Source organism: Rattus norvegicus, chromosome 11 (genome assembly GCF_021556685.1).
Source record: "Rattus norvegicus strain SHRSP/BbbUtx chromosome 11, alternate assembly SHRSP_T2T, whole genome shotgun sequence".
In the NCBI taxonomy this organism is placed as follows: Eukaryota; Metazoa; Chordata; class Mammalia; order Rodentia; family Muridae; genus Rattus; species Rattus norvegicus.
The window spans coordinates 13,925,031-13,942,156 of NC_141544.1; the positions used below are offsets into that span (position 1 = coordinate 13,925,031).

A 17,126-nucleotide genomic window follows, 5' to 3' on the forward strand; every position below is an offset into this window, starting at 1 on the left:
ATGAAAGGGCTGCTCATGTGGGACAGGCATTATTGACAGTGCTGCCATTTCTCAGTCAGTAATCCACTTGGCAGGTAGCAAGTTCAGCGTTACCCTTTATGCACACAGAGCCTTGTTTGAGTCTTTATCTTTTAATGAGGAGTGATGAAATGATCAGAGATAAGAATTATAAATACAACCCCAACTTTTATTTAGCCATCTCATTTATATTTCTGTTTCAGAAAGTAAGAGATCTAAAGCAGCATTACTATCTCACTTGCTTTTAATATCTTTTCTTGTGAGATTATAATATAATAAAACAATTTCCACTTGTTTCCTCTCTCCAACCTCTCCCATATACCCTTCCTTTTAAAATTCATGACCCCTTTTTGTTAAATATTGTTGTTAAATTTGTTAAATATGTCCCTAAGTATATCTAGTTTGGTCTGTATATTGTTACTTGTATGTATGTTTTCAGTACTGACCATACTGGATAACCAATTAGTGTGCCCTTTGAAGAGGCAGAGTATTTTTTTTAATCCTTGAATAATCACTTATTTTTTTCTTTATTAGATATTTTATTTATTTATATTTTCAATGTTAGCCACATTTTCGGTTTTCCCTGTGGAAACTTTCCATCCCATCTCCCCACCCTCTGCCTCCATGAGGATGCTACCCCACTCACCCACCAACTCCCTCCTGCCTCCCCACCCTGGCTTTTTCCTACACTGGGGCATAGAACCTTCACAGGACCAAGGTCCTCTCCTCCCATTGATGCCTGACAAGGCCCATCCTTGAGGCAGAGTATTTTTATCAGTCTCAGCACTCCTTAGTTGACTGTAGTTATGGAGCATTGAGGTCTCTTGGGCTTTTTCCCTGTCTACTCTGGCATGGCCATTATTGTCCTTGTTAGGTTCATGTTTAGGCAGCCATGTTGATGAGCCTTTATCAATGTATCTTCTGACAGTGCTAGGAGATACAATCTCACAGCACACTCTCTGACCCTCTTTGGCTTTTACAATCTTTCCACACCATTTTCCACAATGTTCTCTGAGTCTTGGGTGCTGAAATTGTTTGGTGTCAGGTTCCCCATTGGGATCAGGTTCCCCATGTCTACATTTTGATTAGTTGTTGTTTTCAGACATAGTCTCTATGTGTTGCAACGAGGAGTTTCTTTGATAGAAGACTATCTTATATGCATAAGGACAAATATTTAGGATGTAGTTATGGACTATGTTGGTTTAGTAAAGTGGTGGTTGTAGGATCTCTTCCAAGATCCATGACTTTGCTAGCCCTGGGTAATTGGCTAGGTTCCCAGAACCAGGTTTTGTTTCTGTCTTGTTGAAGAAGTCTAGTAAGAGAGATGTTGGTTAGTGCATAGGTATGTTGTTTGTCACTAGTTCACTCTTAGGGTTATCCTGCCATGGTGGTTGCTGTTGTGGTTTATAGGTATCATAGTTGGGTAGGACTGTTGATTGCTTCTCTCCTTTGGAAGATTGCATGGCGCCTTCCGGTATCATAAAAGCTAGTTGTTGAAAAGCTCTCAGGTAGAACTTTCCCTCGGGATGGAGACCCTCCAACTCTAAAGACCAGACCGAGACACCACAGGATGCAATCAGCAAGAGGATTTGGTTTATTGTCGGGATACACAGGCACAGGCACCTGCGGGCACTTCAGTCACTCGGGGGACTGGCGTGCCCCACGGAACCAAGGATGGGCTTTTTATAGGATTTTGGGGGAGCAGAAGCAAGCATACAGAAGCAGATGTATGGTTACAGGGATATAATTGGTGGATTCTAATATGGCAAGGGTTTAGCCCGGGGGCAAGTTTCCTAGCTACCTTCCTGAAACATAACGGCTGACTCGGCCCCCCAAGGGTTCAGCCCGGGGGCAAGTTTCTTAGCTACCTTTTTGGAACATAACGACTGACTCGGCCCCCCCACCAGGGTGTGGGACCTCTCCCGGGGCTTTTTTTTCATTGTCAGGTGCTCAACCGAAGTTGTCCTGTTGCCAGGCCTTCAACCAAACACATCCTGCTTGGCAGCCGCTGTGTATTCAGTGTTCTAACCTTTCCCTGAACCAGTCATCTTAAGTACAGCCTTGCAAAATGGCGTTACTGCTGCTAAGCTGGGGTCTTTCAGTTGTCATAGAAGAAGAATTCATGTCAGTTCCAGTTCAGGAGTCTCTGGGGCCCATGTGTCAATCACAGTGTCTTCAGCAGTAGGGACCTCCACCTCTGGGAACCAACCAACCAAAGGCCATACCAATACCATCTAATGTTATTCAAGTTTCATGTACAAAGGAGGGCTTCTCATACCTGGTAACATATATTTTTTTTATTTGTTATATGGTTTCATATACTATACTATTTTTAGGCAGATAATATGATTAGGTTAATAATATGATTACTTACAACTTTTTTAGATATCCTCACGGTTTATCTCTCGTGTATTTGTCTCACTTCCCTATCCCTAGTCAGAGGTTCCCCCTCTTTTTACCTTCCCCCAATCATATTGTGTATTCCCTGCTTTTTCCTCTGACTTATTTCACTTTTGAAAGAGTTTCAGTGGTTCAGGTAGACTCTTTATCAATCGACCCTTTTCCTTTTACCCCCTTCTTTTGTTAAGCTTTTGAGTATATATTGTTTATTATATTTATGACACACAGACATGAAATAAATCCATGTTTATAGACTTCATAGTAAACAGAATTAGTAATGCATAAAATCTAAAATATTGTAGATTTCATTTATACTTTAATTGTTTTTACTAAAAACTATTGTCCAGTCTATGTATTAATATTATAAAAAAGTTCACATTTTTATTATTTTCTTCAAATATAATTGGTACTCACAGTTTAAGAATATCTTCATTTTTTCTAGATATTTGTCCACATAATATTTCAACATGTATTGTTTAGTAACATGATGTATCTTAGGGGAAAATGAAAATTTTTATTTATATAAGCTTGTGTTTCTACAGTCTTGTCAAAAGAACGAGCTTCACAAGTCCTGGTGAGGAAGCGCCGTGCAAATACCTTGCTCGAAGAAACTAAAAAGGGCAACCTTGAAAGAGAGTGCATTGAAGAACTCTGCAATAAGGAGGAAGCCAGGGAGGTCTTTGAAAATAATCCCGAAACGGTAAGAATTCATGGGAACTGTTGAGTCCACACACCTAGATATAGAGTTACAGACTGAACATTGTCAGCTCATGTTTCCTTGGCACCATTTGAAAGCTAATGGTTCTGTAGACCACCTTCTGTGTGTTGCCCTGCCATTGCAGGAGGACTGCCAAAGACAGGTTATCTGGTTTAACCAGATTTCCCTTAAGTCTCATTGTCAACAACTAGTGTTGACTTTGTGATTTTATCCTGACCCAAATTTGATAGCATTGAGGTTTCAAGAGAAGATGTGTTTGAAATGTAAGCAACTGTGGGTATTTCTATCACCATTGTGCTCCTCCTTTATCTTGTTTTGGTTGATTGCTTGCATTTGAGGTAGTCTCTTACTTGTAGTCCCAACTACCCTGAAACTCACTCTCTTCCTGCGTCTGCTTCAGCCTCCCAAATACTGGGGTTATATGTAGGTGTATACTACCATATACAACCTCACCATTTATCTTTAGAAGTTTCTAGAAATGTGGCCATCTGAGACTACTTATTACAGTGTCTTGTATGCTGAGTATACTTTATAACCTTTGGAAACTTCCTCTAGGCTACTGATATAGCTCATATATCTTCAGGGTATGAAATTTTACAAGTTATCCACTTCCAAAATTTAACCATAAAGACTTAAATATCACACAGCAACATAGGAATTATTACCCATTACGTGTTTTAGGAGAGGGTGCTCTGTAGCATGCTTGTAGCTAGCAGGAATAGCATTAATACGTCTAAAAAGTGGTATAAGCATCACCTTTAGCGTCTAAAGCTCATACCCTGAAGGGTTTCCTCAGATATTTTTCCTGAGACTAATTACACAATCTGGAGAAAAGGAAATAACATATAAGGGTCCTCCTGTGCCTCTCCTACGGCTCCCAGCATCACAACAATAGCTGAGTGATAATGAACAAGAACACTTTGTTCATAGTTAGAAAATATGTCCCAAACTGTAGCCACTCCTGTTCTCTGTAGCTATTCTTGTAGCCCTTTTTTATCTCTACATGTTCTGAAAGGTTTGAAGAAGAAATTTTCTGCAAATACCCTACAATTAGTTTTAAATGTATTTACAATAGGGACCAGGATGTGAAAAAAACACCAAGAGCAAAAGAAACATGGAGATTAAAGGGTTTGTTTGGCTCACATATCCTGAATTATGATTCACTGAGGGAAGCTGAAACAGGAATCCAAACCAGATGGGAACCCAGAAACAGGAACGAGCTGATGCAGAGGCATGGAGGACTGCTGCTTATTGCCCTGCTCCTCGTGACTTGCTTAGCTAGTCAGCTTTGTTATAGAATTCAGGACCACCATCCTAACAATACCATCACCTGCAATGGGCGGGACCTCCTCCATCAGTCACTAATTAAGAAAATGCCCTACAGGTCTGCTTACAACTCTATCTTGTAGAGGCATTTTCTCAATTGTGCTTCCCTCTCAGATGATTCTAGCTTGTGTCAAGTTGACATAAAACTAGCCAGCATAAACAGTAGTCATAAAAATTTTTCTCTCCTACACAATGTAGTAAACTTGCTTACTGTAGCATTTATATATATATATATATATATATATATATATATATATATATATATACACACACACACATATATATACATATGTGCATATCATGTTTTACATATTTATACTAAAAAGGAATGTGTATGTACTTTTACAGAGATTATGGTATTTATTAGATATATACATATATTTCTTTCCACTATGAAAACATTTTAAAAAGTAGGAGGAACAATACAATAAACTCCAATACACCACCTCTTTCCAATAATGATCAAGTCCTCCATTTTATTTTGCCTGTCCACCACATCTACTCAATGGCTTTGGTATAATGCTTTGGGCATTCATGTCACATGATTATGTCATCCATAAATACTTGACTGTATAGTTCTGCATTGTACATATGTTCTGAGGTCAGACTTCAAAGAGTAATTTGAAAGGGAGACAGAACAAAGGAGGGAGGAGGGAAAGAGATGGAGAAGGAAGACTCACTCATGTTTCTTCACCTTCACCAACACTGGTTTTGTCGATAGATTTCACACACTCCCTGTCCATATGCCTCATACCCTTAGTCTATACTCCCAGTGTTTACCCTCTTGCTCACCTCTTCACTGTCTCTAATGTATTCCTGTAATTAACATATCATAAATTCTTGACCCCATTTGTTGCTCCTTATTGTTTGGCTTTGCTTCTGCCATAAACAACAATGTTGTCTGAATGATTTAATGTCAGACCCTTCTCATAAGCTAGGAGAAACCTGTAGTACAGGCTTATATGTAATAGGAAAACGTGAGGACTTTGAGTTGGAAAAAAAAAATATGTTCTACATTGTCTGAGCCAGAACTTTGAATATTTTTGTCTACAGAATTTTGGTTCTGAATGAAATATTCTTGTGGGGGTTGGGGATTTAGCTCAGTGGTAGAGTGCAAGGCCCTGGGTTCGGTCCCCAGCTCCGAAAAAAAGAACCAAAAAAAAAAAAAAAAGAAATATTCTTGTGTTATTTATGATACAAATGAAATATATTCTGAGTTTACTGTCAGAAATTTATAGCATGCTCTTCCTTCATAAAATACATTCCTTTCTCCACTTTTTGTTAACTACTTTTGGTACCCACCAGTTTATAAGGAAGGTGTTCCATGTGCATTAGATTCAAATAAGGTAAGTGTTTAATATAGTTCCCTTCAGATTGTTTCATTGTGGCCTTAGTGTAGACAATTGTAAGGATGTAAAAGTGTATCAGATGAAGGCCAGATGTGGTGACACACTCCTTTAATCTCAGCCCTCAGGAGAAGGGGCATATGGATCTCTGTAAGTTCCAGGATAGCCAGGATTATGTAGAGAGACCCTTTCAATACAGAAATACAAAAAAAGTGCATCGCATGGATATTTAATCACCATTAAAAAATTACTTATAAAAGAGGGCATATATTTATCACCTTAAGTACAACCTTTTCCAATCAGATGCTTTAAAATGTTATTTAATCATTCAGTGGTGTTTTAAGCCTAGGTATATATACTTGTCAAGTATACTTGTCAAGTTATTTTTTCTTGGAATATTTTCCTATATAAAAATTAGAATGTGAAAACACACAACATATAATTTATTCCCATGTTAGTATGAAAACCCTAAAACATTAATATTTAACTCTGTGGTGAGATTTAGGTTTGCTAATATATCTATTCTTTTATTTTTTTCTAGGATTATTTTTATCCAAAATATTTAGGTAAGTTTTAAGTATCTGAAGCATAAAATCTTGGAAATTGACGGGAACTTAGATATGTTCAGACCTCCCTTTCTGCCCATGTATCCATCCAATTCTAACTCATTGCTCTTGAGAAGATGCAAGAGCTGTGACGCTCTTGTGTTTAACGTCACGCCCGCTGACTTGGAATGTCTCTTTACTATGCTGAACTGTCACTATTAGTTTTCTCAGTCTTTCTGCTAAAATATCTTTAGTCTGATGTCAATTATCTTCAGACACTGACATTATGTACAAACATGTTTTCATGGGCTGTCTTTCACAAAAATGAAAGATATCTAAGCTCATCAAATAAGGTGGTATACAGTTATCCCAGATCCATTTGTAAAAGTCATTCACAGGTCATCTCATCACTTCCTGCAGTCTCCCATTCATGCTCTTTTGGATTCTGTGCTCTTGATGTAGTAATATTTGAACACTCCTATATGTTAAATGACTTCAATTAAATACTACTTCAAAGTAACAGAGCTTGCTTTCTTAACGCAAATGTAGAAATGTTTCTTGTTAATATTATTTGGGAATATTGTTTCTGCTTCCAAATATTAGGGTTTCTAATTTCTGCATCTAATTCTCATGGGATTCTCCATGTTTACAACAATGTTATGCTTTTTTCCCACCTTTTTCTTTCAGAATACTGCTTATCTATGCTTGGTTTCACCATGTTACCTCTAGCCAACTAAAGAGAAGGAAAATCTTTGGGAAAATATAGAAATGTACTCTGATATTATTATTAATATAGTCTCATAGATGATTAAGCCATTAAACTTATTCATCTTAGAATTTGAGCATAGGTACTTTATATGGTTTATTTATTTTCATATATTACCCTGTGTATGTCTGTAGCAATTCCAGAGGCATTTTGAGAAGAATTTTTATACTTTGGACCTTAAGGGAAAAATACAAAAAATTGGTATGGATTTGTATTTGTCTTACAGGATAACTAGTAGATTAAAAGTCCAGGACAACAGGGTACAAGATCTTTTTGAAACAGGTCCATGACTGTTCTTCAGCATTTTTAATGTACATGATAGTTAGGATCCTTGTAGCTCATCCTTTCACCAATTAAAGACATTGATCTATTCTATAGTATCAATTCTCTATAGAGCACAGCAATGATCTTAGCTTCCCAATGTCTATGGGACCATTTGTCACCTCTCTAGGTAGGTTTTCAACAAGATTCCAAAGCACTTATTAAAATGTATTTCTTTTCTCCTCTTCACTTTTCTCCCCTGATGTGCAATTTCTGTTTGCTTCTTTTTCTTCCTTTTTTCCTTCCAAGTTTTACCCAGGCTGGATCCTTCTTAACTTCCATGATCAGATGAGATGGGATACATTCAGGGTGGTAAGGCCACATCCTTTCATTCTTTCTCTACCTACTAATGTCAGTGTTGAATGGTTTCTTTCAATAGCACACCATGAACAGTAATTGGGAGTTGTTGTTATTTGTGTCTACAAGTATGAAGTGCAACAAGGTTTTGTAAAACCCTGTTGTGGTTTGCCCTGAAGTTATATTTTTACAACAACAAAACCCTTTGCCCATTTTAAAGGATAGAGAATGGATAAAAGCATTCATCCAGGAAAAGAATCTATTTTTGTATACATTATGAGTCACCACGTTACATAACAGAAGCCAAGGATTTACAATTCGGAAATAATTGAGAAAAGGAAAGTTATCAAGACTATTCGAGCCTTTCATATTTAGAAGGCAATTTAAATGTTTAATAATAAAAGGCGATACTATTAAGCTACTAAAATTATAAGGTTATATTAACTTTGTTTCTTGAGGCCATGTAATGAGGTGGTATATGTGCAGGAGCAATCATCTAAAATAAACATTCTTTGGTTACAGTACATTTGAAAAAATATGAATAATGTTTTAATATAGAGCTATGTATTTGAGAGAGGTTCCTTAAATAAGAATTTTCTCCTTTTATCAGTTCTAATTTTTTTTTTCTGGATCCATCCAACTTTCTCTTCTCTTTCCATGACTGCCTTTACAGCATGGTAGAATATTAAAATACAAACAAAACCTGGAATCTGAGATGTGCATTCCAGTTTCAGAATAGCCCTTAGCTGGTGACATGTTTTCACTTTTGCTTTTGTTGTTGTTTTTAACTATTTAAAAAGGGTTATATTTATTATATGTAGAATATCAATAAATTGATTTCTAACTTTACATTTCTTGGATTGTTAAGGAGATAGATAATAGATTTATTGTCAATCTTTCTTCTAATGGAAGGCGTTATTATTTTAATCCTTTAGATGGAACAAAAATGCTTTTGATTGAAACCTTATATTTTGTTTTGTATGTGTAAGTAGTAAGTTTTACTGTTGAAAGAGAAAAAGAAAATCCCTTATCTAAGTTAGATGTTCTGTCACTGGATATGCAGAGGGGCCATGGTGCTCGTTAAAAAAATACAATGTTAAACAGCTTGGGTTGTCTACGAGACTACTAGTCTTCAACCACGCCAGAAATCTTTGAATGACCAAATAACTATATACATAGCAAGCCTAACACGGCTTCCAGAACTGAGAGGCTGTACAGACAAATCTCAACTAGTACAGTTCCCTGAGGGTGGTTTTTCAGATGGCATAAGATCTCTAACCAAGATATAAGTCAGGTGTAGAATTAGAGTCTTTTAGGGTAGGTGACAAGGTGCTTTAGGTAATGGACAAAATTGATGGACTGGTTGTTGAGTATATCATATGTTTTATAAATTGTAGAATGGTGATAATTGTCTCAATTTATATATAAGTGAAAATGCTTTTTAACTGGACAAGAAGGGGGAAATGTTGTGGTTTGCCCTGGAGTTATCTATTTTGATGCTAATTCCACTGCCCCCAGGACAGCTGCCTGGTCAAGTACTCAGGAATCAGGTGACTTCACCAGAACCTTCTCCACCCCCCATTGAATATGTAAAATACAGGTGAGGGGCAGGTACAGGATAGAAGGAGGCCTGTCATTGGAGGAGAAGGAAGGATGGGTGGGAGAGAAGTTTGAAGGAGGAGGAGGAGACTGGAAAGGGAAGAGGAGAAGAGAGGGGGAGAAGTGGTGGCAGGACAAAAGAGGCTGATGTTAAGATTCTGCTCTGTGTATTTGCAGGTTGTTATCAATGTTCTCAAGGGATGGATGGTACCAGGCTTTGTGTGTTTAAGTGGGCAATTATATCTTACCAATTGGGTCAAAAAAATGCAATGTATTCTTCCATTCATAATGAACAAAATAGTAATTTAATCATCCACAATTTTGTCCTTATAAGGAAAGGTTATTCAGCAGATTAGACCACTGATGTCAGTACTTTTTGGACAGTGTCTAGACTTAAAATTTCAGGGCCGTATAAAGCACTTCATGTAGTTACCCTTGCCATCTGCTGCCCTTAGAACACGCAACTCAGAAATACCCGGGGCTTACTGATGTGTATCACATAGATGGAAATAATTGATGGAATTAGTTTGTTTCAAGAAATGAAAACAGATAATGGTTGCAAAGAACTTTTAAAATGAAGTTTTATGATACAAACGTGTTTATACATAAACTTATAAAATCAAGTTTACAAACTTTTTATTGAACTCAGTCCTTGTATGTTCTAGGTTGTACCTTGTCACTGAGTTATAACCCCAGGATATCATTATAACTTAATTTTTTTTTAGCATTCCTTTTTTCCAGAGGAAGTAGGAAAAATAAGCTTAACATCTAAATAGGCATTGGAAAATATCACCTGGAAAATTAAATGACTTTGTTCATAGAGAATAAATTTTCTGGAGAATGGTAAACTGTGAGCCTAAATGTAAATATTAGAAATCTTTCTTTAGGGCTGGAGATGTAGCTCATGTGTAGAGTGCTTTCCTAACACGCCTAAGACCTTAGGTTTAATTCCTAAACACACACACACACAATCACACCCCACCCCCCCCCACACACACATTAGCTTGCAGGTCCTGCCAAGCTAGTGAATTATTCCAAACTTCTTACTTCATCTTTCAAATCATCTTTAGAGAAACATTAAGAATCTTGGCACTATTTTTAAGAAAAACCTAAAACAAGAAGTAGCCTGACCAGTAAAAGACAGGGCTATAGTCACTAAGTGCAGAGGGAGCAGGGAGAAGACAATCGGCAAGGCTTGTAAAAGGCCCAAGTATTCAAACAAAAATAAAAACGTACACACAATAGAGTAAACTCCAACTAGCAAGACATAAAGTAGGAATAGAAGTAGGTGAAATGAAAAAACAGCAAAGAGAATTGATAAAACCAAAATTTGTACTTTGGAAAGGTTTGTGGCTCACTGTCGTAGGAAATTGGAAGCCTAGAGTGACTTCTAGTGGGCCTTTCCATCTCTCAGTGATGGACTGCATTTTCCAAAGATGGCATGGAACTATCTACTGCTCCTCATACTCTCTGATGTGTCATTTCCCCCACTCCCCTATCAAGAGGTAGATGCTGTCTTCCCCGCCCACACATCCTTGGGTGGTCCTGAAATGGCTTACATCATAATACATGGTAGCAGCAGTACAGTATCTCATACAAGGTCCTGCAGTCTCTGTTTTCTCCTTGGTGCTATGGAATAAGGGCCACTTTAAGACCAGTATGGTGAAGAAAACTCAGTCACATGAATAGACTCTGACATACAACATTTTATAAACCAGTAGAAGTGGGGTGTCAGACACCATGAGCTGTCATGGTTCACCTTGGAATGCCTTACCTTGGAATCCAATGCTCTGGCCGACTGCACATGCCACAGACATCTTTAGCTTGGTGAATTAATTTCTTCTTAGATATTTGATCCCAAAATCAAATCCAAGTAGCTTTTTGGAGTTTAGTATATTGTGCTTGCTTATTTATTTATTTATTTATTTATTTATTTATTTATTTATTTATTGTTTGAATACTTGGGCCTTTTACAAGCCTTGCCAATTGTCTTCTCCCTACTCCCTCTACATTTAGTGACTGTAGCCCTGTCTATAAACTAGTAATTTTGGGGATGGCTTGCTATTCTGCAAAAGATAACTAACTATTGAGTAAGCAAAGAAGTAATAAAATGTCATTTATGTCAGTTAGGACATATGTTTAGAGAACTGTTAATAGCATTAAAATCTCTAAGTATTTTATCTTTTCTATGGCGTGTGTTATTTCTTAGTGTGCTAGCCATTTAAGCCATTACTTTCATACATTTATAAACCTATGTTTCATGACTCTTATTTATTGCAAGCTGGCTTGTAGATGTTTTACTTTTCAGGGAGATAAATGTACTATAATGAAAGGCTATTTGTGAGAGATGCTAATGATAATAAGACAGAAAAAGTTCCCAGCAAACAAAGACTTGACAGAGAACATAACCCAGTCAGTTCATCTCTTTTAAGATTGATAGTGTAGAAAGGGTTTTGATCCACAACCAGTACAGCAAATGGATGTATTCTCTTGGTATCTTATGGAAATGGAAAGCTTAAGTATAAGACAGGTGTGGTGATTGCATGAAATCCCTCAGTGTTGATGAAGATGAGGCAGGAGGATCATGAGGGTTGGAGAGATGGCTTAGAAGTTAAGAGCATTAATTGATCTTGCAAAAGACCTAAGTTCAGTTCAGAATTGAGGGAATCTGATACCTATAAACCCTCCACAGACACCTATACATTATAACCCAAAGTTGTACACGTATCATTTAAAAAGTAAAAATAAGTCTTAAAAATAAAAAGAAAGAAAGAAAGCTTATCTAAGGCACACCCTGTAGTACATCAGGGAAGAATTCATTTTCATCCAGAGTTTCAGTATCTAGATGGTTTGAAGGTCTGTCCAGTAACAGCAGTGACTCCCATAATCACCTCTATGTTCTTGACACAATTACATCTACGCACTCTTGTTCAAAGTGCAATACACATTTATGTCATTGCAAGGCATTCTGAATATTACAAAAACCTGATGTCTCCAGGAAATCAGAAAAGCTCACAAGGAATAGAAGTTAAACACTGGCAGAAACTCAGGAACCAATCTGTAAATTTATTCTTCCAAGACAGTGCAGCAGAAGTCAAATGAATAGAGAATATTGTGTGGTTCTTTAATACAGTAGTGGGATGACCCTGTCACAGGGGTTGTCTAAGACCATTGGAAAACACAGATATCTGCACCATCATTTGTAACAATAGCAAAATTACTGATTTGAAATAGTAATGAAAATCATTTTACGGTTGAGGGTCAGCACGACATGAGGAACTGTATTAAAGGATCTCAGCATTAGGAAGGCTGAGAACCACTGCTTGAACTTTGGTGTGAAGAATTGGCCATGAGTCAAAAATCAAACTGATGCTAAGAAATTCCAATGGTCTTACAATAAAAGAAGTTCCATCCAGTGAAATAACGGAAAGTCAGATGGCTTCACTGCAGAGTGATGTGCTTCATATCAGGATTATCTGCTAGGGGCTGAAAGTCTCACGAGTGAGACTGGGAGCTAGAATTGAGTGTACCAGGTGATGTCAAAGGCTTTATTCACACAGCAGTTGTCAAAACCTCGTGAAGGAAAGGCTAAGCAATCGCAATGGCTACTGAATGATTATAAAGGAGGCTACTTTAGAATCCTGGATGTGTTTTGGAACAGGGTTAGTTTTCAGATAGGAAGTAGAAGCCAAACGTTCAGTAGTCCACGCAGACCTAAGCACTCTGGCAGGTAAAACAGAGTGAATCAACAAATGACATTAAGAAAGTAAAAACTTCTTTCAGAAAAAGATCTGAGACCCACAGGTTGAGAACTGCTGTGTTAAAGGACCACAACATTCTCTACTCTACTTCTGTTGTGCTGTCTTAGTAGAATGAATTTGCAGATTGGGTATAGGAAGTAAACTCAAGCAGACCACAAACTGCAGGACTGAAATTAGCTGCCACTACAAGTACAAATAGGAGGAAGATACAAAGGTGGCAGTCTCTGTGATGCCCGAGGGACCCGACAAAAGAGTGCTTGGTGTTAGAGTTTTCAGAGTTGAAAGTTCAGTTACATTATGCTCTGTACTTCCAGTGTGTGTTCTGAAAGTCTGATCAAAGACTCAAAGTGCTTGTTCCACAGGATAAAACATGGGCCTGGTTTGAAGAACCCGTGGTTGGGGAGCTCATCCTCCTAAGGAACGAGCGCACTACTAGTATTCTGATAAAGTGACATAGTATCAAACTGCCCTCTGAATTCTTCTCTCTGAATTCATATCTCTCTACCTGTAGTTTGCAGCAGCTCTCAGATCTAAGCAGAGAAGTTTCTGTGTGCAGTGAATGGTGATGAATGCAGAAGCACAACTGCTCAGAGTACAGAGAATAGGTAGAGGACCCAGCCAGCCAGAAGGGGCAGTTTATATTTTTGAATCACATCACCCAGAGAGGGGTGGAAGATTGATAAGGTCAGAGGTAGGGGAGTACTGGGGTACATGACAGAACAGATGTACTTACACATTCACAGCAGCTGGGGATGTCGGCACAAGAGCAAGCCAACCGACATTCTCGCAGTTCAAGCCTGGAGTGGGAAGCTTGTCATGATCTCCCACCTGTAGTAGGGGAGGTGGATAGATGATGGTATTGATGGGGGAGGGAGAGAGATTAGCTCCACACTGAGGCATATATGGGTAGAACTAATTAAAGTTAGAGAAGTTTTGTACATGTTACCTCAGCAGAATGGCTGCCTGCCCAAGACCTGAAGGCATACAACATCAACAGATGTATTAACATAGAAGAAGGCAATCTCATAGGGCCCTCCTACCCATAGACAAAGAACTAAAGGGAACTGACAAATGCTGAAAGGGGGAAAAATAGTCTTCTCCGGGGATGAAATCTTTAGTTGACTAATCAATACCAAGTGGTCAGCCTTGAAATCATGTACATCTAAGTCATATTACATAGGCTGAGCAGGTTATATTTATATATTTAGGGCATAATTTTGAGAAAGAACCGATGGGAAGAAGTGAGGTACATACATAGGAGGTATTGGAGGAAGGAGAGGAAAAAGATGTAATTACATTTCATTTAAGATTTTTTTAAAAATTAATTTAAAAAGAACATGATGTTGGTGAGACCAAAAAATGATGTGTATTTGGGGTTGGGATGAGTGCGAGAAGAATGTATTCAAAATAAATCATAAAATTCTCAGAAGATTCATAAAAATATATTTTACTTTTAAATAAGACTTAGAACAACTATATTAGCAATGCTGTGGCCTAGAGCTGCTTCAATGGACTTTTAAAGCCAAACTACGCCACGAAAAGGTGTTGATTCTCAGAGTATCAGAAGATGAATGTGTCAAATAAAAATTTTAAATAAAAATAAAAAGTGAAAATGTTAAGTGGACTTATTCTAAGTTTTAACTGAATGCAGAGCCAGCATAGTAGATGCTCAGTGACCTTGATCACAAGATTTAATTAGATCAAAATAATAAACCATGATACAAATTAGATAAATTTCGGGATGGGTTGTTTACATAGCAAAAGAACGAATTTGCCTATCCTAGCAGTAGTAGATTATATCAATACAATACTAACAAGTTTCAGATGTTGTCAAAGGAACATTCTGGGACTAAATTATTCAATTGCACCAGAGTATTTTCCTGAGTATCCCTACAAATATGTGCTGGCACAAAGCGCCATCATAGTCCAGCTCCAAAGGTCTCTTCTTTTGATTTGGTCTCAACAGCAATAATCCATTCTCCTAAGAGGAGAGGATAAATGGATAGCATGCCATGTGCATGTTCTTTGTGCCCCCCCGCCCCGGGCACCATATCTACCTGTTTGGCTACCTGGTCACCGTTTACACGGTGTGGCTCCTCAATGGAGACCAACTAGAACTTGTTTTTTCTTTCAGTGCATCCATGAAACAGTTGAAAAGCTGTGAAGATCAAAAAACTTGTATGCTACCCTGATGACCTGAGTGTGGTGCCCAGAAACCAGGGATACATGCTGGGTCATGTTTGCAATCCCAGCACTCCTAGAGGGAGATGGATGGCAGAGATAGGAGAACTGGCAGAAGCTTCGGAGATAGCACAGCAGGAAAAATAACAAGATCTTTTACCTCAAACCAAGGAGGAAAGAACTGACTCTCAAAAAGTTGTGCTATGCTTTCCTTATGTCCTAGTACAGAAGCATGCATGAACTTGTGTTTGTGTGTGCGCGCGCACACACACACACACACACACACACACACACACACACACACACACACACAAAGTAAATAGCTTTAAAATCTTATCCCGCATACTATCAATGTTGTATTTTATTCATATCTGTCAATCCGTTTATACATAACATTTAAAACTCAATACTCAACAAAGCATGTTTTAGATAAAATTCTGTTACTCAAGGGAAGAGGAAAGCAAGCACTTGAACCATAAAAAGACTTTCTTCTGCTATACTGCCAAGCTAGCATAGCATAGCATCTTTCAGTTTAACTGAGAAATTCTCTTGAACTTTGACAGAACAAAAGCACAGGTGGAAACTTTTAGGGAGGTCCATTAGTACTAACTTTTGTGAAGCAACAGGAATGGAAATATCCTGGCTTTAGGTTAATTTCTATGGTGAGTTCTGATCAAGGATGCTGTGATACAATTACATCTTTTCATTTTCTCAGGTTGTCTGGGCGCATTCCGAGTTGGCGCATTCAGTGCTGCGAGGCAGTCAGCTAATGCTTACCCTGACCTCAGGAGCTGTGTCAATGGTAAGTCACTGTTTAAAAACAACACAGAAAAAAAAGCAACAAACAAACGAACAAAAAACAAAAACAAACAAAAATACATAGAAGCCTTGTAAGTAAAATACACTGTGCTGATAAAAAACGATGTTTGATAACCAATAAGTGGACTCCTGGAGGGGGCGCTGCACCAAGCAGAAATGCATTTTTGAACTGCATATAGAAGCATAATTAATTTTCCATTGTAAATGCATCTGTTATACTTAGAAAGAAAAATTCCCTGAACATTTCAACTCAGTGGTGGTCAGTGAGATTAGGCTTCAAATTACTGGCTATCAGAAATTTTATTTCTAGCATCTTTATTTTGGCTAGAATTATATAATCACATAGTATGACTAAACATTATAGTTAACTGGTAGGTCAGAGGAAAGCCACGTGCATTCTTTTAACTTTTAGACACTGATGATATAAATATGAAACATGTGCATGATAACAGCCCACGTTATTCTCTGAAGTTTCTACAGGGCCTACGGTGACCACCATTTGACAGTTGTGCTCATTTTCTTTTGTTTTTCTGCAAGTCATTTTCCAGTGTTGGAAAACCGTTATCTCATGTATTTTAATAAGAATTCTACTTTTTTTTTTTTTTTGGTTCTTTTTTTTTCGGAGCTGGGGACCGAACCCAGGGCCTTGCGCTTCCTAGGTAAGCGCTCTACCACTGAGCTAAATCCTCAGCCCCAAGAATTCTACTTGTTTAAGGCAAGAAGGTCCCTTTTATTCCACCTTGCTTCAAGTCAAATATTGTCAAATTCTATTGTCTCGCAGAGAATAATTTGCTTGGCCTGTCTTCCTCATGAAAGTGTTTTAAGGCTTAAATCAAGTGAAATGTTTTCCTGGCTCCGTGGTATTTAACTTGGGAGGCAGAGGCAGGCAAATCTCTGTGAGTTTAAGGCCAGCCTGGTCTACATAGTAAGTTTGAGGACATTCAGAGCCTTATATCACTATTTCATTTCTTCTGCCTCTCTCTCTCTCTTTCTCTCTCTCTCTCTCCTTCCTTCCTTTCTTCCGTCCTT

General features: G+C 37.9%; 1 protein-coding gene across 2 annotated transcripts in view; it reads left to right on the forward strand.

Moving 5' to 3' along the window:
• The window catches only part of Pros1 (protein S), an 80,555-nt gene that overhangs the window by 29,754 nt on the left and 33,675 nt on the right, over positions 1-17,126 (forward strand). The window contains exons 2-4 of one of the 2 annotated variants that reach the window (NM_031086.2): positions 2,961-3,118; positions 6,350-6,374; positions 15,994-16,080. In NM_031086.2, the coding sequence (NP_112348.2) occupies positions 2,961-3,118; positions 6,350-6,374; positions 15,994-16,080 (270 nt within the window). Of the gene's footprint in view, positions 1-2,960; positions 3,119-6,349; positions 6,375-7,692; positions 7,753-15,993; positions 16,081-17,126 lie in introns of those variants that run through there. The other variant, XM_087576964.1, reaches the window with a different exon arrangement.